This window comes from Eschscholzia californica, unplaced genomic scaffold, assembly GCF_041429995.1.
Source record: "Eschscholzia californica isolate CP2 unplaced genomic scaffold, dmEscCali1.0.p SCAF_4, whole genome shotgun sequence".
Classification (NCBI taxonomy): Eukaryota; Viridiplantae; Streptophyta; class Magnoliopsida; order Ranunculales; family Papaveraceae; genus Eschscholzia; species Eschscholzia californica.
Genome location: NW_028238461.1, coordinates 2,574,145 through 2,598,329, shown reverse-complemented (window position 1 = coordinate 2,598,329; position 24,185 = coordinate 2,574,145). Strand labels below are relative to the sequence as shown.

Genomic DNA, 24,185 nt, shown 5'->3' with positions numbered 1-24,185 from the left:
GATATACAGATCAATCTTGATATATTGCATAAAATCACATGATAAATCAAAGGTTTAATGATCTTCTTGTTCAAACACGTGATAAAAAATTGTAGAGAAAACCTACGTTATTGATTTAAACTGATTGAAGAATAATAGATTTTGCGATTATTTGAAATGGTTCACAAATTTTCTTTTTGAGGAATCGACTACGATCTACACCAGTCGTTACAAAGCATTGATACACCACGAAGATGTTATAAGCACGATAACCCGCACATGTTAAACTACGAATGAAAGAGGTTTAAAATCCAACAACATGAAAGAAACTTAAAATCCGACAAACTTATTACATTATTTATACCTTTAATAATCCAAATTCAATAACACCAAGGATTCCACAAATCGAACCTGGGATCTCCAGGGTTTTGGAGTTTATGTCAACGCTGTCAACCACTTGAAAAACCAAGTGTTACTGATCACAAACTATTCGAGATGGTTGTTCACAAACTGTTTGTAATGGTAGTTCAAGCAAAAAAAAAAAAATTAACCTCCATGAGGCTCCATCCAATCAGACCAAATAACTTTTTTTTTTTTGTTAAGAATCAGACCAAATAACTTGAAATGGTTGTTCACAAACTATTTGAAGTCATCTAAAACAAACCTTGGACTCACCAAGTGAAATGGGTGGATTACTCACCAATTAAGATGTCACTAATGTACTTTTATTAACCTATAAACTCTATTTTTAATTATGTAAAATTCAACAACACCACCACCACATACAAAGAAATCACCTTCTTCAAGAATAAGAATTTTGTCTTGTGACAAACAATAACTTTGGAAGAGCAATTATGTGTCCCTCAAACCCTAATTTACTTCCTAGAGAGATCTAGATCATAGGAACATTGTCCTTCCAAAAATAATGAAGAAACAAACAACAAGGTTACAAGTCCTATTAAGTTACCAATTGAGAACTATCTGTGCATTACTTTACTTTATTCACATCTTTGCATTGTCCTCTTCAGATTTCCATACAACATCCTTGAGGGAGTTCGAAAGCTTCTTGTAGAACTACAAAGAGAGAAGCAAAGAAGGCTCGGATTAATAATTCAAGTGACAAGTTAGAATCGATGTATTCACACAAAATGGAATTCATAGTCTTCAATATTCATTTTGCTTATAGTAAACGATATAAGAAGGTTAGTTTTGAATGTATCATCATGAGGACCGACGTTGTTGTCATGTCACAAGTTAAAGTAAAAATCATTTGACGTTGAGAAAAGTTGGATAAATACCTTATGGAACTCTAAAGTATCTCCTTTCGCTTTTCGTACCTCAACCATATGAAGAGATGGGGCGACTCGGAATACCTGATTAATCAGAGTTTGAAAATGTAAGCGATGTGTGATTAAACAAAATGAGAGAGTATATTGGTAACATTTAATCCGGTAGCTTATATGGTCGAGACCTCAGTTGCGACGTTAAGATTTCCCTTTCTTCCTGCTTTCAAATTTTGTAACCTCATCTGAGAGAGAACAAGAACGAAAGGTTTGTTATTTCCCGCCCAAAACTTCAATTTTTCAGAAAAAAATTAATTCTAGAATATATAAGCATATTTCTTCACCTTGTAGTTTTTCTTGTGAACGCCAAAACCTAGAGGTTTGGCAGCTTCTTCAATTTTACTAATGATCTCGTACGCTGGACATGTAGATGTAAACCTTGTTTCCCTTTTAAATTCCTATAGACGATAAAATCAAATAAGAACCCCGATAGAAAAAAGATAAGCAAGAGTTTCTTATTCTTCACTTACAGGGAAAATTGTTCCCATGGTCCAATATTTGATTATTTTATACAAACGAATTACTCCTTGAAACATACAAAAATGTTTTGTCGTTTGAAAGATGTCAAAATATTGTTAGAGAACAAAGAACGGACTTGAAACAATACCAACCTGTTCTGTATCGAACAAATTTCCGAGATCAAGACCCTTTGATGTTGAAATCAATTCAAATGCATTCATGGCAGCTGGTTGTACTTCCTGCAGTTGTACTTCTTCTTTCTTCTCAGTGACATGATTTTCCTGGTTTACTCAAACACCATAAATTGTGAGATAATATTCTGTCTAGTCAAGGATAAAACTTCAACTAAAATTGTAAAAACTTCGACTCACTTCTGTATCCTTAAAAACAGCTTCTACGTCGTCCAAATTTGCATATTCATTCTCCTCAAACTTGGTTGGCTTATAATCTTTTTTAAACCATGGATCTTCCAACATTTCAGGGATAGTAATTCGCTGCAATAACCGATTATATTATTAGCATTATCCAACAGTTAATAAGAATTAGAATTTCTTTAGTAGATTGGTCTTGGGCAAGCCCGCTACTATATTGCAATCCGGTGATAAAGAGACTGCCTAATGCCTCCAACATGGAAGAAGAGGTAGTGTACAGGGACCTGCCGGAACTTCGTAACCTTAGCCCCGTGGGGGAGGGGAAGAGTTGAGTCACTCCAACTCTGGCATCAAGGGGAGGTATTTAACAGTATCCCACATTGTCTGGTCATTAGAATTTGTAAAAGTAGACAACTTCTAGACCACCCTTCCTTGCAAGCCGGTTTGCAAGGGGAGTTTTAGGCTCAGTGACACATCATCATCAAAATCTCGACGTGGTGGAACAAATTGTACAAATATTTGCTCGGAGAAGTGACATTCTTACTTTCGTGGGGCTCGGGTCCAAAATTCGAGTTATCAGTTTCATGGCATCATAAGAAAGGCAAGGAGGACAAGTGAACTCAGCAACCGAGATCTGCAAGTACAAACAGAGCACTCTAATTAACATTTGTTGGAGCAAAATTGAAGAGTACTTTAGATTTGGTATTAGGCTTACTTTTTTATACAGGTTCATTAGATTAGAATCATCAAAAGGCAAATATCCTGCAAGCAATACATATAGGATGACGCCACATGACCATAAATCGGCGGGTGCTCCATCATAACCTCTATCGTTTAGGACCTAATCAGCGAAGGTTAAATCGTCAAAAAGAAACTTAAGGAATTAATGTAGAAAAAGAAAATGAAGATATCCAATGTGGAAAAAGATGATATAATCTAGAGGCAATTAGCACCTCTGGGGCAACATAGTTTGGGGTTCCACAAGTAGTGTGAAGCAAACCATCATCCTGTACAAAATATCCTTCACAGTTAAGAATTACAATACACACTTATCCGACTAACTATACTACCAAAATGATAATTACGATGAAAGACAATCATTGATACAAGACAAGAAACCAAATCTTGAAAGCAGAAGTGAAGATGTAATTACCCTGACTTGCTGGGATAGCGCGCTTAATCCAAAATCAGAAACTTTAAGGTTTCCATAGATGTCCAGTAGTAAATTTTCTGGCTGAATAGGCAAAATAGAAGAGATTAAGTTTTCTTCTCTACAAAATCTGAACAAATGTTAAATGGATTTTTGACATTTGAGGCATTCAAAGGACAAAATTTACCTTCAAATCTCTATGGTAAACACCCCTGCTATGACAATAATCAACCGCGTTAATAAGTTGTTGGAAATACCTCCGAGCTTCATCCTCTGTCATTCGACCATGGTTAACCTTCAAAAACCCAAAAAGTCCCAAATCCATCAAGGAATACCAGATGTTATTTATCTCAACTGTACAAATACCCTTAGTAGATTATAGAAGTCTTAAAACGCCTTTTATTGGGAAAAGAAAACTTAGATACTCAAGCAGTTTCTCTTGGGAGACAACCAGATGGAACTCCAAAAACGAGAGTTGACCCGGTTAAATTTCCTCGTATTGCTTTTAACAAGGATATGGAAAATGTGTCACTTACAATTTTGTCAAAGAGCTCTCCTCCGGTAACAAACTCTAGGACGATAAATATCTTTGATTTGCTCCCCATAACCTATCAAAAGAAAAAAATCTGTTAAGGAAAAAAACAATGGAAACAACAACTTCCTTGTCAATTTTCGTTCTCCACAATAAGATGTATTACGAAAAACCAGGTCAAAAACATTTTTCTATCAGGCAAATATTTTACTCATGATAGGAGAGAAGAAAATTCAAAACCAACCACCAGTATATTAGTGTCATATTGTTATCTCCATAAACTTAAATGTCTTAACATCGATGTCTGGGTATTTGATATTTCACATGTAAATAACTTTATAAGCTTAGATACCTCAAAACTATTGCAAAGGAAATAATAAGTGAAGTGGAAAAAGAAAGGATTGTAATTAGAAAAAGCAAGGGAAAACAACTCTATCTGTTAGTATAAATTATAGTTTCAGAGTTTTAGAGAGAGTGAGTGAGTGACCGAGGAGGGAGCGGAGGAGGTATAGGTAATAAAGATTCAACAAGAAAAAAGTCTGAGGAGAATACCTCATTTAAGCGAACAACGTGTGGATGTTTTATTAACTTCATTGTTGCTATTTCTCTCTTTATCTGCAAAAATATTCAAAATCATCTAAGAGGCATGATATACTCAGAAAATCAGTTCAGTTCAGACTAGTGATAGCACAATATAGCAATTCTGCAGTGAGATGCTATCATAAAGCAAATATGACATTTCAACACCTGCAAATAGGCGTCGAGTTTCATTAATAACCTCCGGGGAATATTTGTCATGTTTTGAGATTGAAATGCATTAACAAGACAGATCAAACACGATGTAAAGATATAAGTTGCATAAGTAATATTACTTCATTACACCCTCCAACTCTTGGTTAGGTTGACAGTTGTTTATTCAAGTGTTATCACATGGACATGTTTCTAATTGAACTTGGCAAAATAGGGTGTGGATACTAGCGGCTATGTTTGAAACCACAAATGGACTAACTTGGAATATATATCAAGTGATAGCACTCAGTAAGGCATTAATTGGGCTTGAAATCTTGCAGAAGTTCCCAGGGTACCAAGTCGAGTCTGAGTGTGCTTAGAGAAGAAAGAACAATCTTCCAGTTTGGGTTCACCATTAAGAAGATAGGTATGAGAGGATGAATATCAGATAGCCCAAGAATAATTGATTCATGGCTCCATGAGGACTTCCTTTAACAACAAACACTACTTCCTGCTAGGCGCTCCCTACACCAGTCAAGGTAGAGGAAAAGAAAAACAGAATGAATGATTGAAGGGCCGCATGAGGTAGTGTGAGAGCGATACTAAGAACGAGTTCTTTCTCAAAAGACAAAAATAGCCTTCATGCAACATGCCCATAACCCAGCATCACAATGCGGTCCAACATGTGTCAATAGTCCCATGTAGACAAATGAAAATCGTTTTACCCAGTACATAAGATCTAAGGCCTCTGACTTATCGCAGATTGGTTTTCAGTTGGATATCCACATGCTTGATAAAACATTCTATAGGATGAATGGGGGTAAACAATAAACGAACACCGATTTTGTTTCTATCTTGACAAAATTTCTAAGTGAAACCACGATCATTACTTCAGAGCAACTAGGGAACTAAGGAATCAACGAAGCTAAATATCCACAAAATACCTGTTCGGACATCTTGTGCTTGAGAACCTTCTCTTTGTTGAGAATCTTCACAGCTACAGGCTCCCCAGTTTCCAAGTTTTTTGCAAACTTCACCTTTGCAAACGTTCCCTCTCCAATAGTCCTCCCAATCTCATATTTACCAACTTTACGCTTCGCCTTAGGTTGATTCATCCTTGTAGTATAAGAACTCTAAGAAATGTATCCGAACCGATTGGCAGTACTGCCCGTTTGCACAAGTTTCTCCCTGAAAATGAAATCAACCGATATTTCTAAACAAAAACCCCTGAACCTTAACCAAAAACTGACCACAATAAAATTGAACTACATATTCTAAAATCAAGTAACTTAACACCCGGCAAAAATCATACATAAGAAAAATCCGAGTATAAAATATAATCAAAAAAACACAAGCACGCTTAGACTGCAAACAGAAAGCAATTCGACCAAAACCGACAAGTTACCAAATCATGCAGGCAAGTAGCAACAAAAAGCTAAAACAATACTTCACATAGACAAGGAAAACTTACCCACTAGTGAATTCTTTAGTTCGTTTCAAATTTATAGAAAAAAGATTAATTAAATCCACCAACTACATTCAGTACTACGAAACCTAAAGATTTAAGTTTTCGAAGAAAAAAATTTAGAATGCTATCACACTCAGAGTGCCCCTAACGGCGAAACCTTGCACAAATATTATATTAAGTCAGAATTTAATAATCCAAACCAAAATAAACTACTTATACATAATAAAGTTGCAACTTTAAGAGGGAAAAAAACAAGATTAGACATCAATTGAGACTTTCACATATGTATACTCTTAGAAAAAGAAAACTTAAAAGATTCAATTATGAAATAGGCCAAAATACTGAGTTAAAAAAACAAGATAAAAATATTCAATAGAAGATCCCAAATTCCATTTCAAGCTAGCTAGATTCCCCTAAAGCAAAAGAAAAATAAACTAATACATATCAAAATCCCCTTACAATCCACTAAATCAAATTCATAAGCAAATGCAGAATAAGCAGCTGCAATTATAGATATAGAACCAAAAATGGGGGAAACTCCAGAAGATAAGGTTTTCAATAGAAAGAAGAAGCATTAAAAAGAAACCAAACCCACCTCCAAAAACAATCTTCAAGCAATACCCAGATCACAGAATCAGCTGTAAAGCCTGTAAATGAACCCAATAATTAAAAAGAAAAAACAATGGCTTAATAACTGAAAATGAAGTTTGATTAGAGCATTTCAGACTAATTTGTCCAAAATTGAGAATAAAAGGGGGGGGGGGGGGGGGGAATTGCTAATTAATCATCTTCTTTACCACTGTAATTTACTGAAGGGGCGAAGAACTGAAGCTTTCTAGAGAGAGAATCTCGTCCCTGTAGGCTTTTTTCTATGAGAGAAGTTCCGTCATGTATTGGGTCTCTCTCTCTCTCTAGATAATAACAACTATAAATATAGAGAGACGCGAGAAGAAATGATGATGATGATGATATGCATAATGCATCCGACCAAAATTGTGGCACTAGATTGTTAGGAATACTGAATTTCGAGGAAACTTCTTGACTTGAGAGTACCACCACACCACATACAAGTAGAACCCCACTCACTCACTAACCATGGAAACTTCTGTTAAATTTTAGAAGGTAGTATCTCTTTGCTACGATCACTTATGACTTTACCATCTTTTTATTTTGGACAAATACTATTCTCGCACTCTTGTGGATATAAGTCCAATGTGAATATCGTAAACGAATGACCCATATATTTAAATTTGACAAAAGTTAGGTATTCGGTATTTATATTGAATTTAATTTTTCATTGTTTTATTTTATGTCTTTATTTATTGTGTTCGTGGAATCTATCTCTTTTATGGATGTATTTTGTGCAAGTATGGAGTTCTTTTGTTTGGTTTATTGTTCAATTCACAATCTTGTTTCTGTGGGTACTATGCCTCAAAATGTAGGGAGTCGAAATTCGAAGCAGCCAGATTTATTTCACCCAAGTAACTTAGAGAGAAATTTTAAGCTCAATCGATCGTCCACCTTGGATTCTGGCAATGAGAAGAGCCCTGCTAATTTAGCATAGATTTGTTTTCAGCTATCCAAGTCCTACGGAAAACCCTACTAGTCCGGTGATGGAACTGTCAGACCATAACCAAACCAAAGAAAATTTGTGTTAGTCATACGGCGAAATAGTCAAACAGTCAGACCATAACCAGACCATAAAAAATCCAGCTAGTCTGACGATGGAGCGATCATACCATATCAGACACGTAAAAAACCCTGATAAACTAACCATGGAACAACTAGACCATAAGCATACCTTAACAAAAAAAAAAAACTAGACCATAAGCATGCACAGACAAAGCCTTGTTCTGCTAGACACCAAAAGCCCTGTGAAAGCAGACCCCAACCCAATGGTCATGAATTCAACCGATTGACTGGGCGACATGTGTCAGAATCCAGAATAGGCATGAGCAAGACTTCCATAAAACCAAGAGTGGACTTGAATGTGCTATACCACATGAGCCTTGGAACGGGAGGTCAGAATGAGCCCCTTAAGCTCTGTCACGACTTAAAAGGCCAACAAAAGAGTAGACCTGAGTTAGCTCTGCAGCCTGAACCTTGGAACGAGAGATTCGCAAAAGCGAACTCAACACCTTGAGCTTGGTCTCACTTGAGAGAAATATTTATTCCACACTGGAATGCTAAAAAGCGCCAAATATATGTTTGTCATATCGAGAAGATATGGTAAAGAAGATTCTACTACTGGTTATGCCAAGAGGCTTTCATTAAGTCGTTGATTTACTACCACCATCACGCTACCATGACTTCATATACTTGCTATGACCAAGTCAAAGGTCTCTAACACCCATCCTCCCACCATCATCTTTGTCCGATGAAGATCATCCAGAAACAGTCCAAAAATAGAAAATACGTTAGAGCGCGTAAAAAATGTGCTGGTTAAAGTTCTTTGACCCAAGGCAAAGAAATCGACGGGGACACTAACAGCCAAATATCGGAGCTCTTTTAGCAGCAGTGCAGCACCCTTGTAAATATGAAAAGAACCACCATGTCATTTATGTGATGTTCATCCAACATTACTACAGAGAATATCACCTCAATACGATTTTCTTTTGAAACGACCAGATTTAAACTCTACTATTAACAGCAGAGAGACACATATATTACCAATGGACATTTTCATCACTATTAAAATACTGCGTAGGAAGACACTAAAGAGAATCAAGTATGCGAAAACGTAGCTTTTAAAATAAAAATGGTGCATAAAAACACAAAAGGAACAAAAACTAGAAGAACCTTGAAAAATCAATCAACAAACAATAATGTACAACATAGATCACAGATTTGATAATTGAGGAATTCTCAAATGAAGGAGACAATGTGAGATTAATTGCCAATTTCGCCATCAATCTGATTTTGGATGAATTCTTAGAGGAAGAAGAAAATGTGAGAGTTAATTGCCTGTTCCGCCTTCATTCTGATTTGGGTTTTTCGCTTACTTCCACGACTTCTTTCTTCTGCGGCCGAGCAAGTAACTTGAAAGTCCAAACACCCAATAGAGTTGCTTCAATTGGAGCAAGCCAGTATACAAATAAATGTTCCTTTGTTATATGTTTCCCTTGAGCATAAGCCCATCCCATTACCTACAAAATGAAAAATATATAGTATGAAAAATATGAAACCCCACTACTCATTATACTTCTCTCTTTTATCGCCTTTCAAGTTTAAGCCTTTGGTGCAGCAGTACGCGAAATATAAATGGTTCAAGTATTATTTTGGTTAACATAAATGAGAAATATAAAAAAATCGATATAGGCTAAGCCGACCAATGATCCCCGATCCCCACCAATCAAAGCCGAGTCACTAGACTCTCGCAACAAATACATATACATATATGTATATATGTCTGGTCCGCACATCAATATCTATATGTATTAATGATAGACATATATATAATACTCGGTTTATACGTAGGGTTACAAAAACGTAATCTAGTCTAATCAAGTCATTCAAATTAAACTCTAACAATTCAAAGCTTCATACGTTCGGCATGAGAACATGTCAGGTTTCCCCCATCCATGTCTGGCCCATGAGTTTCTCGGGTGAAATGGACGATCCCAACTGCTGTGTCTTAAATATGAATTTTTTGGTGGTTGTTCAGAACGGGAATAGACTACAATGGAGGTGACGAATGATTAAGTACTTACAGAAGCTGGATTCATGCATCCACCCGTTAGATCAGATCCTAATATGTGAAGAGCTAACTTGGAGACGCTTGAAATCCATGTTTTCATGAAAAAACTACTCGGACTGTTCCTTGCAAGCCCAAGAGATATGCATACGATTGTGAATGTAAGAAGTCCTTCCGTTAATGCACCTTGATGGATATCGACAGTCAGACGAGGTCCCTGGCCTATCTCTGGAAAGGTCTTAATGATTAACTTAACTCCAGCTATAGAACCAGCAACCTAAAACACACATGTAAAAGAATTTCCAAAATAACTCAGAACAACAATTTGAGAAAGATAAAGTTAAGGAATATAAGAGGATTGAGTACATTTATACGATAATTCATCGGGTTTGATCATTAATATTTTACCATAATATCCTATTGTTTTTACACGAAAACTGCAAGACTGCTTGGAACTAAACCGGAAGGCTGTGTCGTGGGAGCACAGTGCAAGTCCGTGGCCTGACGGGAATGCGGGATGCAACATTTTGGCCCACCCGTTTTGAAACGTACATTTCAAATGAAGGTTTAGGGATTTTACAAGCCAAACAGGTCATGCCGCTCTAATGAGTCTTATAAAGGCCCGTGTCAGGGACTCAGGGCGACATTGTCTGTTGGTAACCTCTACTTCGCACCAATAAAAACGACCCTAATAGAAGCTTGAGACAAGGAAATGAGTGGCAAAACCACAATTAAGACAACAACTACTTCACAAATAATACCATAATAGGGGAATTAGAACAAGCTTCTTCTTCTTCTATTTTGTTACTGAATAATTCACTTGTATAGAATATGGTATTATTAAGTAATGTGTGCTATTTGGGTAGGCAAATTCCAGCATAAGAGTTAGCATCTTACTTTAGTATTTGAAAGATAACAAAGAGAAATGACAGGGTATTATCCACAACACAAAAACACCCATAAAACCCAAAAAAGCAAATACCCATTTTTAACATCCTAAATAGAAACCAAAATCAAACCTAAAATCAAAGACAAAACAAATCAGACATCATCTTAGAGAGAGAGAGAGAAAGAGAGAAAATGGGTATAATCAATCAATCAATCACCTGAGAAGGAATTCTTCCACAAACAGTGAAAAGAAAGGAAGTGAAGTTTCCAGAAATTGCACCAGATAGAACAGTAAGAGGATTATAAGCCCCACCTTTACTAATCTTCCCCAACCAAGCAAAGAAAAACATATTCAATATTAATAAAAAACCCTTGATGATTTCACCTTTAGGTTCAAACCCTAATCCAAGATTCTTGAATACAAATATCTTAATAAGAACTCCTGACCATACCCACATAAATGATAAGATAAAATCAGATATAATCATACTTATCCTACCCATTATTACCAATTTGTTCCCCTGTTCTTGGGTTCTCTCTCTCTCTCTCTGATTGAATCTGTTTCAATATTATCAGATGAGAACCCTAATCAGAAATTCTGATGACGGTGGTGGTGATTAAAAATAAACTTAGAAGATGGATTGGAGAAGGAAGGAATCTCCATTATTGAAGGATTATTATGTAATTTGAATACCGTTTTTTAACGAGAATACGATGTTATGTTGTTTTCGTGACGCTAGATTAGGTATTCAGAGATTGTTTCTAATTGTGGTATTCAACGGCTAGAGATGTATAACTACACTTGGAAATTGTGGAATTGGTTCTAGGGTATCACCATCCTGTTTTATATTGAGGGTTGGTGGTTTGTGACTAGCCCACAAGTGTTTGTGACTAGCCCAAAAGTGTTTGTGACAATGACACACTAAAATATCAAGAAAGACATTTGATTAATCTAACAAAAAACAAAAAAAAAAAACTAAAGCGACGAAAGTTAACACTAAAATGACTGACGATCGCATATAATTGTATCCTTTAAAAAAACTTAGGTGGTGGAACCTGACACAGATTCACTTTGATAGGACTTTGGTGGTAGAATCTGACATGGATTCACTTCTCGGTTAGTTGTATCTTGTACCAAGGAATTATTATTTTGTAGATGACTTGTGTTGTTTAAATCAAGACACTTACTTCTTGATCGGTCAAGACTAGCCAATATTTAGCTCAACAAGTCAGCAATAACATAATATGTTATTCAAGATTGTTTGAACTCTGACCATAAAGCAATCCAATATTCCTTAATGTATATGATGTTCATATTCTCAATTATAATGCCATAACAAAACCAAACACATCGAACATAAGAACGTGAAGAAAGAATTGAGTGGTAGTTTCAATAGCATTATGTCGCACATGACATAGATTGCAAGTTCCATACAACAACCAAATATTATTAGTTTCATACAACAAAAGGATTCATAAAGTAGTTTTTGGCATTAACATTGAATCAAGTACTGTACTGCGAAACGAAACCAAAATGATGGAAGGAAGAATTTCTTGTACAAAATTTTTAATAAACAACTTGTGGCTCAAACTCTGCCAAATCAACAGACCCAGACTCAATAGGAGGCATTAGATAAGCAGCCAATAGCTCATTCACTAATGCTGCAATGAGTGGAACCCTTTTTAAGTTCTTCACCAAAGGTATATCTTCGGTGTCCCCGATAGCAAGAAGTTTGGTATTAATCTCCACCATTCTGTCCAGTTTCCTCTTGAACTCTGGGTTCTCCACATCTAGAACTGCCGGAAAAATCCTTGCTGTTGTTCGGTTAGTCTGCAAATGAAGTTCAATACTTGGTCGTTAGAGTTTAGACTTCCCTTTGTCTACGTCGCAGCGGACTATTCTTACGTGTTGCTCGAGCTACGGAACCAAATTAAGTGTGTGGGCATCTAACTAAAAACCAATTACAATGAGCGTCGAGAGCCTCTAGACTTTATTTACTTGGTCATGAGTTCTCTTTGTCCATGTGAGACTATTCTTACTTAGTCATCTTAACTTTTCCGTAGAAGATGATAGTTATAGGCTTACCTCAATTATAACATGCATATCGAATTCTTTGGTGTTAAGTCCAATTCCTTCGTAGAAGGCTGTACGTTGGCAGTCGTTCAAGTACATTGTCACGTAGACCTGTGAAACAATGGTGGTGGTTGTAATCCATTCTCATGATCATATAACTTTGCAAACAACTAACAGAGAAATGAAAGATACCGATAAGCAGAAGAATCGAGACCACAATTTCGCCTTCCAGTCATTGAGAAACTGAGGTTGAGCTTTCATGAGTGCAGAGAAGAAATCTCCATGTCTGTTCTCATCTTGACACCAGTTCTCAAAATACTTGAAAATTGGGTAAACTTGGTATTCTGGGTTGGTTTTGAGATGCCTGTATATGGTGATGTACCTCCAATACCCAATCTTTTCTGACAAATATGTAGCATAAAAAATGAATTTTGGCTTGAAGAATGTGTATTTCCTAGCTTTTGTTAGGAAACCTAGATCCAATGCCAAATTGAAATCAGATAAACCCTTGTTCAAGAACCTGCAAAATGAATAAATAATAAAGTTCCACTAAATTGCAACCTTTACTAAGATTGTAGTACTTGAACTAGGTAGTATGAACCACATTAGCCGACTCTTTCTCAAGGCGTAGGTAACACTTGTGGCCACAGAGAGTTCAAATTATGGCTATAGATGAATGCTGGTGGCATATGCTTAACAGATGCAGCTCGGACAGGAAGCGTAATTTCCAGTGGTGGACGGGTCCAGCAAGTTGAGTTTTAATTCTGACCACATATAAATACTAGCCGATATTTAAGTTTGTACATTATGAAAGTTCGCTTCAAGGGCCAAAGTTTGCTCCTCCAGTATTTTCCTCATTTGACAGAGGTAGGGCTAATACTTTGGTATAATTATTAATGGCTTGGTTTCTTTTCTACGGCAATGTTCATTAAATGTCTATTATACCACCATTGTTCTTCGCACATAGTAAAAATCATCGTTCCATTGTTCGTCATGGGTTAGGTCTCACCAACTGAGCTACGTAAATCTCTCATGGTTTATGTGATTGTTTACTTTTGCTATAGCGGTTTGGCTAGTTATTCGTCATAACACTAATTTAAGTAACACTAGCTAAGAGCCTAAGATTATATGTACTTTAGTTGCCACATCTATGGTTAGATAATATGGTCATGATAATACTCTTAGTCTCTTGTATACATTTTATATGTCAAGTCTTGTAGGACAATACTACGACGAGATTATATGAAAATATTTTTACATAAGAATACATTTGTTAAAAAGCTCTTAAACATAAGAACTCTCTTTCTTATAATTCACTTGCGTGAAAATCGGTAGCTTGTTGTCACATCAGAATCTCCTCCTTACCATCTTTGGAACGTGTAAGTCATAATAGTGTCGGCATTTTCGTAAGATTTCTAAAGTAAATCAGTTTGATATTTCTAAAAGAAAGTTACATACCCAGCATGCCTAGCTTCATCTCTGGACATGAGTGAGAAAATCTCAGCCACCACTGGATTAGTTTTCTGTATCATAAATTTCCACAAGAAAAATCAGATACTAACAGTCAAGCTAGTCAATGTGGTGGGTCAAAGATCAAGTTGATAAAAAAAGGAACAGAACCCATTACAGGAATTGAGTTCAAAAATTGATTTGTGAAATACCCATTTTAAGAGTTTGAATTGAAATTTACCTTAAGTCTTCTACCCAGTTCTTTGTAAAGAAGAAAACCAGAGAATTCAGCAGTACAAGATCTTTCCAAGAACTCAACAAATATTTGTCTAAGAGGACCTTGAAGTTTATCAGCAGCTTCTTTAAATTCTTTGTTTCTAACAAAATGGGTTTGATTATAATCAGTTTTGAATTCTTGTAGGAGTGCTTCAAATTCAGCTTGGTTAAGGTTTTTGTTGATCTCAGTATTGAAAAGGGTTTCCATTTCATCAAAATCAGTTGTGTAAAATCTTGGAGCAAGTAGGGTTTCTTTGATTGCTTTCTTAGGTTTGACTGATTTTGCTGTTGTTGTAGTGGTGTTTGATGACATTTTGATTAGAGAGAAAGAAGTTCTTGTAGTGGTTGTGTTGATAAATTTAGGGCTGAATTTAGAAATGGGTTTCATCAAGGCCATTTTTGCAGCCATTTTTTTTGCAGAAGTTGGAGGTTGCTGTAATGGTTGAGAGAAAGTGTAGGATAAGAAAAGGGTTTGGTTTTATGGCGGGTTTGGGGTATGGTTGAACTTGAATCTCATCTCATCCTGGGAAATCCATGAGTTTAAATGGGAACTTGACACGTGTCAGGTGAGCATATTGCTAGTTATCTTATGATTGGTGGTGTCTATTCATCCTTTGGTTTATAGAGGATGGTAATTAAGGTTAGGGCTGGTGCTTATCAAGCCAAACCGGACCTTAAACCAATCAGTCTCGTTAAAAGAGGTCTGACTCTGGTCGTACAAAATACGAGCCAGGCCAACCTAGGTTTTATATTGGTCCTAGACTAGTCCTCTATTTAAGTTCGACTAGCTTGTCTGGCCTGACCCCATGAAAAGACTGGGTCGGACAAAGTCCTGCGAGGTTGTTGAGACGGTCCGGACTACCCAATCCAGTTCGTCTCAACAGTTAGATTTCAATATTTTTGTTTTCAAAAATATGTTGTGGGCTAAGCCATTAGTCAACCTATGGTCCACACTAACCCTCGTTCGGTGGTTTCGGTCCAATCTTGGACTAAGATATATGTTAATCGGAGCAAGAGAGGCATGGAGTTGACAAACCAACACATTGAGCTTGGGGTAGTGATAACCCTACTATTTTAGGATCTTTGGATCTTTTACAACATTGATCCTTAAGAACCGAGAAGGTAGAGAACCCAAACAAAGAAAATGAGTGAGTAGAGAAGAAAATGAAAGAGGAAAATATTTTTTTTGTTGCAAGTTAGAGAGAAACATAGAGAAAGAAGGTAGAAACAAATCAACAATGACTAAGAGGGAAACAAAAACAAGAAGAGACCAAAACTCATGTTTACAAAAAGATGAGGGCTAAGCACGAAACCTCTCATAAACTAGGTGGCAAATGTGAATTTTCGCAATTTGTTTACTTCCCTTTTTTTTTTTTTGTGTATTTCCCTTTTTTTTTTTTTTTTTTGTTGAAATAATTGTGTATTTCCCTTTGATTTGAACTTTCTATAGAATTAGTTGGTCAGTTTAAAAGGATTCAAAATTAGAGCCGTTAGTCTTAATTCCACTTTCTTAATCCGGCCTTTTCTAAAAGTTGAAAAAGGAACTTTCTATTTTCCAAATGTGACCGTTGGGGTCTTTCTTCTTCTATAAGTACAACCTCAACCCCTCCCTTTCTTTCTCGCACCAAATTCTCCCTCTCCCTCCAAATTTCTCTCTTTCTCTATTTCTGATCAGTATCACTCTCCTTCTCTTGCCCTTTTTCTCTCTCTCCCCCTCTACAAAGGGAACAATCTATCTATCTTGGAAAATAAAAGAATGGAATCAGATTGGAGAAATCAGATGTTTCAAGTAGATGGGGTTCTTGTATTAGACTTTCCACACATTAATCAAGTTCAGAATTTTCAACATCAATTTCATCAGAGACCTAGACAAATGATAAATAACCCAAGAAGGTCTTTATACAGTGAAGAAGTTGCTATTTTTGATGGCTATACTAATTTTCAAGATCATCAACCTCAACTTCATCAGAGACCTACACAGAGAAACATCAACTCATACCCATTACACCCAATAAGGTCATTATTATACAATGACGAGGTTGCCATTATTGACCACCATCATCATCATCATCAACATCTTCAGAGAATCAATAGACGAAGAAGATGGGTTAATAGTAGAAACATGCATATGCCAGTACTTGTTGACATAGATAGGATGAGTTATGAACAATTACTAGCATTTCAAGAAAGAATTGGCACAATTAAATCTGGGTTATCAGAGGAAACTATATCAAATCAATTAAAAACAAGAATTTCCCAATTGAATGAATCTGAAGATATGAAGGGTAATCAAGAAGGAGATGAAATCTGCATAATTTGTCAGTGTGAGTATGAAAACAGGGATAAGATTGGAATGCTTAACTGTGGACATGAATATCATGAAAATTGTATAAAGAAATGGTTAATGGAGAAGAATATTTGCCCAATCTGCAACAGACCAGCTCTAGAAGATCAAAGAAACAGACATGAATTATGATAACAATGGAGAAGCCAACACTCTGTTTTTTTTTTTTAATCTGAATATATGATGTTCTTTCTTTTTCATATTTTACATGTATAAATATGTTTAAATCAATTTCTTAATAGATTTGTTTTTTTTTAATAAATCTCGATTCATATAATCTCGGTTGGTTTGAAGTTAGGAATCCATACAAATTACGATATTTGATCAAAAGGAAGTCATATAGAAATGGACCTGCTCTTAAATTGATCAAAATAGATACACATAAAGAAATATTAAAGCTTTTTTTTCATCTAAAGTTGTAACGCCCCAAGCCTTAGCAGTTGCCGATATTGTCCCCGCTTTAACCACCCAGGCCCAAGCCCACACGGGTACGGGGTTTTGTCCTTGGCGAAGGCACCACAAGCCTACCCAAAAGGCCTCGGTGGTTAAAGCGGGGACAATATCGGCAACTGCTAAGGCTTGGGGCGTTACAAAGTGGTATCAGAGCCGAGGACGACTCTTCGCTGAGGGTGGGAGATTGTAATAGTCCCACATTGCTCACAAGAGTGTCCAGAGACTGGGCTATATGTGTAAGCTCAAGCTTAGTAAGTACCGAGGCCTTTTGGGTAGGCTTGTGGTGCCTTCGCCAAGGACAAAACCCCGTACCCGTGTGGGCTTGGGCCTGGGTGGTTAAAGCGGGGACAATATCGGCAACTGCTAAGGCTTGGGGCGTTACAAAAGTGGTGAACATAGAATTGTTTTTAGCATATACACACGTAAATCTGCACCGAAAACCTTATTTCTAAATAAAGAAAGCTTACTCGAAGTTTCAAACTACAGATACAAATACTTGAAATCTAGAATGAAAATTCTATGGTAAACAAATGCCCTAACATTCTAAGTTTTCTCTAAGTACATCCCATTTATAGGCATTCATGAACCACCCTTTAGATCAATTGGAATAGTAGTGGGTTGTTATTGTACATACAACAGATAGCGTCGATATACTTGATAGAATGTCGGGCAGTTGATTCTAAAGCGCGCCAAAAAGAAGCGTGAAGAGAGCCTGATCTCGAACCATCATCTAACTGTACAAAGGCTAATTGAAGGTCCCCACTTTATGCAAGTACAAGAAGATAAAATTTTCTGGAATTTCTTACTGAGTTGTCACGCTTTTTGCAAGATTTCTAGGTTGATCAACGTTGTATCCTCGGAGGACTGTAAGATGATATGCCAGCAACTGTTGAAAAATGACAGACATAACTCATGTAAGGATGTGAATTAGATAAAGATACGCCAAGCTAGCTCATAGTACTAGTAGTTCACTCAAAGTTGAATAAATTGATTAACTAGATCAAGAACATTACACAAGTAGACGCATTATTTTCAAACCATTACATAGTAAAATCAGTGTTGGTGATATACTAAACAAATTTGAAAAATTGAAGACATAAGAATTTGTAGTTAGCATCCTAACAATGATCTGGAGTTCAGATTCTGATTAAGTATGACAATAAATGGATGAGATATTGTAACGGGTCATTTGTCATAATAACAGGAAAAACTAGTGAATCAGAACTCTTGGGTAAGCGTATCCGATTTGGGCTGTCGTGATATTATTCTTACCCTATCATTTTCTTAATGCAAGTGGTAAACTGTAAGACTACCAGGAAATAACTAATTAGAGACATCACTTTTTAGTTTTGTCGAAGAGGTTACCTGTAACGGAACTACGTTAACTACAGGTTGAAGACAGTCTTCGACCTGAGGAACTTCTACTACTCGGCAAGATCCACAAGGGCACACCAATGATGCATCTCCTTTAGAACATATCACTATTAACCGACCTTTCCGTGCATGAAGCTGCTGGATTACTGACTGTTGCTTTCTGTTAGGAACAAAAGTATATCAGCACCCGGTAACAACATAGTTTCAAATAAGCAATTTGGACTCCGTAACTTTGATTGAAATTTACCTAAAACAAGCATCTCGAGTAGCAATAACAACAATGGGAAGATTTTCATCGACTAATGCCAAAGGACCATGCTTCATTTCACCTGCAAGTATTCCTTCACTGTGCATAAGTGCGACTTCTTTCACTTTCAAAGCACCCTCTAGAGCTGTTGCATAGTTATAACCTCTTCCAAATACAAGAAGTGATTGCTCGGTCAGTAATAGGTTTGCTAAATCTTTCATTTCTTGATCAAGCTTCAATACCTCTCTCGTTTTGTCTGTAGATGAAAGCAAGGATGAGGACCGTTCCTCCTAAAAATTTATTACTAAAGGTATATGTTTTTTTAGTGTCTGAATTTGACTCGCCTGAGTCTATGTTATATGAATTGAGTGGTCCGAGTCGGACTTGTTTTCGTCAGTTGTACAATATGCATTTCAAGTTATTTAAGATACTGTGACTCTTAGTTCAGACTTACTTTTATACTGAATTCAATTGGAACCAAAATCAACCTAGTCAGTCACTCAGACGAGTCAAGTAATAAACAAACATTATGAAATACGACTCGAGACAATTCCAATCTCGGGTTAGAATTCAGATCTTCAACTAAAGAAAAGTAAAAGCAAAGCCCAAGGCTTGTGCTATTCTGGCATAAATGTAAAAGAAAAAGCTAATTAGAACATACTTGGCAAGTCAATTAAACCGTCTATTATAGCCTCTCTCCTTGTTTGACTAGAAATTGTGTCGTCCCCAATCACTAAAGCTACCATAGCCATCACTACTATCTGACTCGTGAAAGCCTGTCAAACAATAGTAACAACCATATGATTAGAGAGAGCTAATTAATTACGTAACTTCGAAAATTGTAAAAAGCATATAATCTTACTTTTGTACTTGCTACACCAATCTCACACCCAGCATTTATATGAACACCACAATGTGTATTTCTTGATATTGCACTACCAACGGTATTTGTTATGCCAACACATAAAGCACCATTTTCCAATGCATATTCTAATGCAAGTAGAGTATCTGCAGTTTCACCAGATTGACTGACAAAAAATGCTGTGTCTTCCCTATATATTGGGCCGTGCCTGTCCAGAAGATCGCTCGCAATTTCCATTGTAACTGGGATGCCTTTATTTTTCCCGGGAGAAGAAAAGAAACATAAAGAAAGAGAAGGATTAGCATAAAGTAAAAGAAAATTGAACTGCAGAAAAAGTAAAGAGAAAAGCAAGTACCAGAAAGCTCTTCCAGAATGGGTCTGGCAGTTAAAGCTGCATTATAGCTTGTACCACAACCAATAAAAACAAGTCTCCTGCTTCGCCGAATTGTTTTAAGGTGATCTTTTAGCCCACCCAAGAGGACGCTTTTGGCTTTGCTTAATCCTCCATGTATGAGTCTCCCTCTCATGGTAGTAGTTAAGGATTCTGGCTGTTCATGAATTTCCTTCTGCATGTAGTGTTCGTAATGTCCTTTACTTATTTGCTCAACCTCCATCTCGAGAATTGATAATTCACGATGCACTGACTCAGATCTTAGAAAAGCACCACATGGTTTTGTTTTGTCATTCTCAAACTTGAGAATTGATACCCGTCCATCCTGAAACCATCATAGACACACGTAAGTATACCCTGATATTTTTCTGCATATATCTAAGAAACATGACCCATGCTAATTCTGTAGAAGCAAAGAAACGACTAACGAGTGCACATATTCTTATAAAATAAATGACCTAAACATGTTTCGCCGTCGGTTGCTTTCTTCTGGTTTAATCCATGATCTAGTATATTACAACTCCTCTGGTTGTTCAATTTAGGAGTTACTAATAAGGATAATAGACGAAGGTGGTATGTCATTGGTTACCTATTTTACAAATATTTCATGAGATTGTACATTTCTAACCGTTCTGCTTGGTACATACAAGCAGCTGCTGCTTATGCCTAGTCCTACCCATCCTTATCAGCTGAAATATGTTTCATGAAATGTCCTACATACAGACTATTGATACAAACTGAACTGTGATGTTCTCAGAAACAGAATAAATATTAAACAGTTTGCAACTTCCAGCAATGGTAAAATGTCACCACGTCAGGCCATCTTGAGATGTTAACACAAACACCCTAGATGAATAAGCAGAAAACAAAGAGTGGGAGGAACAATGCTTAATAATTCTAGAAGATTAAAAGGAAGAGAAGGCACCTTAATATGAACCACTTCACTGTCCTCAATTACCAGAACCTTTTTTGTGTGTTCGACGAGAGCATAGGCATCACTAGAAAAGAACAGTTCTTTAGGCTGCTCATTCTTTGTAAAATTAACATCATGAACAGAGGTACCTTTATTACCATTTTCAGCCGACTCCTGTAATAGAAAAGATCACCTATTCAGAAGAAATTAAAAGTAGAGAAATGAGAAAATCAAATTTTGCATGCGTAACGGTTGATTGCAGTAATATTCACTTGGTATAGTCTCTAATCTCTATACTATGCAGCAACTACAAGTCAATTACAAGAAATCAATTGATCGGCCAAATTCGAAAATTTCCTGCCCTACAATTATTATTAATCCAAGCTGAAATAGAAAAACTCGCGAGCACCATTTTAGCCTGGTTCTTGAAGGTCAGTAGGACCATCGATGGGGTGGCAATCAATGAACTATTAGCATCAATTGCAGCTGGTGTCACATACCGATATGCCAATAACAACCGGTGTTACATACTCTAGATGCATTATATCCAAACCTTTTCTTTTGCCAAAAATTGAAAAAAGGCGTCAACTCCCTGTATAAGGGTTGCACTATGCAAGAATGTGGTTTGCAGAAGTTCGCACATAGTATGTAAAGTTTGCATAGTTTCCCAATTTGCAGTTTCCACAGGTTTGCCTTGCGAGTACAAGCTCAATATAATATTGACATGTCTATTCAACCAAGAGCACCACAAAATTAGGTCTTCAGCCCAATTTCGTAATGATATAATTGCTCGTATGGAAAATACTTCTCTCTCAATACCCTTATGTACAGAATTCTTGGAGCCAGCATATTTCTTTCATTAGATATAATCATGTAGTTAAAAAAGAATTATTTGGAACTGGTGCAGAAAAGCATAGTCAAGATTTATGAACACAATGCATAACTTACTTTGACACCAAGTAGCAGTGGGCTACCCCGCTTGCAAGCGATCAACTCGTTTGGATAATGTTGGCTTTTGAATACTAATGCATATGCCCCTTCTAGATGTCTCATAACTTCAATGACGACCTCACTAAAAGTGACCGGAGTGTCACCTGTAAGTCACATAGAAACTTCAAGTTAATAAAATACATATTTATTTACTTATGATGCAATTTTACACTATATCTGTACTCACGACAACTAAATGATTATCTCTGATGATAGATATCTGTTATGGATATTCTGAACAATGATTTGATCTCACCACTTGAAGTATACATATTAAGACCTCTTTAAAACTACATATTCACCATAGAATGGCAGGGCTAGATAAGACGTGCGTAAACTGCATAATCTTGACACTCAAAATATAGAGTCTAAAAGGAACATTTGCGGACCATTCTTCTATATTATTATAGGCAAGGATGGAAATTACCTTCTCCGGCATTTGCCTTATCGAAAATAAATTTTGCAAGCTTTGGAATTACTTCTGTATCTGTTTCAGAATCAAAGCTAAATCCATGTCGCACTAATGTTTCTTTTAAGACCTGAGGAATTACGAGTAAACATGTCAGCAGTTCATTTTTCTTCCATACTCTTTAAACTCATAGCTAAAGCAACTAACACAAATGCCAAGTTTTGGGGAACTTCATCCACTTCAGACATAAGAATGAGAACTTACTTCCTATTTCAAGGTAAGAGGTAGACTATCACAAAACATAGTATTAATTTAAAGTGTGCACAATTAAGATGCTTTCATTAGTGACGTTAAGCATTCCTTTTCTAGTTCGAGCATTAGATCGTTAACATTTCCATGTATGGATGGATTCTGAAATAAGACAGTTCATAATGACACACCAACTTGTGGGATATTTGATTATATTTTCTAGAGCAAGCAAAATATTATGGATTGAGTGTTTTTCTATTACTTTCTCTAATCCTACAATGAGATATCGGAATGAGTAAGCTAATGATACTCATTAAAAAAGATATCCCTGTAAAGTCATAAGTCAATTATAATAAGAAGTTAAGTACAACTCAAAAGTCATAATTCAATTATAAATGTAAAAGAATTTGAGGCACATCTCTGTCAAGAAGCATAAGAAGTTAAGATAAAAGCTAGTATATAGCAAGTTGAATAACGTAAGATACCTCATAATTTGTGATAACTCCATTATGAACAACCAAGAATTCATTTCCGAGACCAGATGATTGCGGATGGCTATTCCGAGGAGCGGGTTCTCCGTGAGTAGCCCATCGGGTATGTGCTATTCCGGCATGAATTGAAAAGGACTCTTCCAGATTCAGTTCAGTATCAGCCACTTCTGAGAACACCAAAACAGATCAGCAACTGAAACACATAGAATAAGGTGGTTTCTCATTGTCTAAATCTAACTCGTCTGAGTCGTCTAACTCAAATGAACTTCAAATCAGCCCAAATCACTCATTCATACCAGTCAGACACACAAAAAAATAACACTATGAAGTCTGACTAAAGTCAACTTAGACCTCGAGTCAGATTTCAGATCTGACTTGGGTTTCTCTCTAACAGAAGAAATCAAACTCTATAACTTTTAGTCTTGTTGAAAAATAATAAAACCCTACAAAATTTTAATCAAATTATATTGTGGGAGAGATTTTGATCAAAATGGAGAATAGTATTATTATTACCTTGATATACAAATTTAACAAGGGAATCTATGTTTCCTTCCTGTCTAAAAAGGAGGGGAGTGGGTGAAATATTTTGTTGAATGAGAGGAAAAGAATTGAAATGGGAAGAAGAAGAATCAATGGATATCCCAGCAGAATCATAGCCTCTGTACTCTAAGCGCCTCAACCCATTAAACAGAACTTCCATAATGTCTCTTCTTTCTCTTTTCACATTATAATTCAAATAACCAAATATTCCACACATTCTTCTTCTTCTTCTTATGGTGATGATAAAGTAGATAGAGAGAGTTCTTGAGATAGAGAGAGAAAGGGGAAGGAAGAACAGAAGAAGTAGATTTGAAGAATTGAAGCGAAGAGCTACAGAGAAAGAGGTTTTACTTTTCTTTGTTCTGTTTTCTCAAATTTTGGAGTTTAAATAAGAGAAATGTAAAATTACTTTAATACCCTTTTTATATTAAAAAATGGCGACGGGGGAAACGTGATTGGTTGACTAATTGACCATACGAGGTCAGTCAGGCTGGCTGAAAAAGTCATAGG

At 36.3% G+C, this 24,185-nt stretch overlaps 4 protein-coding genes across 5 annotated transcripts; all 4 read right to left on the bottom strand.

Annotated features, from left to right (window-relative positions):
• Positions 1-702: 702 nt before the first annotated feature.
• Positions 703-7,186, bottom strand: LOC147541514 (CBL-interacting protein kinase 32-like). 2 transcript variants are annotated; one of them, XM_086632853.1, is made up of 16 exons: positions 6,829-7,186; positions 6,627-6,678; positions 5,508-5,751; positions 4,387-4,449; positions 3,839-3,910; positions 3,490-3,597; positions 3,306-3,386; positions 3,106-3,159; positions 2,868-2,993; positions 2,697-2,786; positions 2,153-2,275; positions 1,934-2,062; positions 1,607-1,720; positions 1,451-1,507; positions 1,278-1,352; positions 703-1,053 (listed from the first exon to the last, which is right to left on the bottom strand). In XM_086632853.1, exons 3-16 carry the CDS (start codon positions 5,676-5,678, stop codon positions 982-984), a joined length of 1,335 nt encoding a protein of 444 aa, XP_086488979.1. In that variant the 5' UTR covers positions 5,679-5,751; positions 6,627-6,678; positions 6,829-7,186; the 3' UTR covers positions 703-981. The 2 variants fall into 2 exon arrangements, with proteins under 2 accessions (XP_086488979.1, XP_086488978.1); XM_086632852.1 differs by having other exon boundaries at positions 2,697-2,993; positions 6,829-7,155.
• Positions 7,187-8,762: 1,576 nt separating this feature from the next.
• On the bottom strand, positions 8,763-11,471 carry SIP2;1 (small and basic intrinsic protein 2;1). The gene is made up of 3 exons (XM_086632851.1): positions 10,832-11,471; positions 9,742-10,002; positions 8,763-9,177 (listed from the first exon to the last, which is right to left on the bottom strand). Exons 1-3 carry the CDS (start codon positions 11,114-11,116, stop codon positions 9,007-9,009), a joined length of 717 nt encoding a protein of 238 aa, XP_086488977.1. The 5' UTR covers positions 11,117-11,471; the 3' UTR covers positions 8,763-9,006.
• A 569-nt stretch (positions 11,472-12,040) lies between these two features.
• LOC147541512 (magnesium-protoporphyrin IX monomethyl ester [oxidative] cyclase, chloroplastic) lies at positions 12,041-15,003 on the bottom strand. The gene is made up of 5 exons (XM_086632670.1): positions 14,378-15,003; positions 14,146-14,210; positions 12,880-13,207; positions 12,700-12,798; positions 12,041-12,444 (listed from the first exon to the last, which is right to left on the bottom strand). The coding sequence occupies exons 1-5, from the start codon at positions 14,819-14,821 to the stop codon at positions 12,181-12,183; spliced, it is 1,200 nt and encodes a 399-aa protein (XP_086488796.1). The 5' UTR covers positions 14,822-15,003; the 3' UTR covers positions 12,041-12,180.
• Positions 15,004-17,599: 2,596 nt separating this feature from the next.
• Positions 17,600-23,892, bottom strand: LOC147541511 (glutamine--fructose-6-phosphate aminotransferase [isomerizing] 1-like). Its single transcript, XM_086635944.1, has 11 exons — positions 23,649-23,892; positions 23,130-23,302; positions 22,414-22,525; positions 21,945-22,090; positions 21,009-21,170; positions 20,048-20,408; positions 19,693-19,943; positions 19,492-19,606; positions 18,831-19,086; positions 18,575-18,743; positions 17,600-18,095 (listed from the first exon to the last, which is right to left on the bottom strand). Exons 1-11 carry the CDS (start codon positions 23,890-23,892, stop codon positions 18,012-18,014), a joined length of 2,073 nt encoding a protein of 690 aa, XP_086492070.1. The 3' UTR covers positions 17,600-18,011.
• Positions 23,893-24,185: the final 293 nt, after the last annotated feature.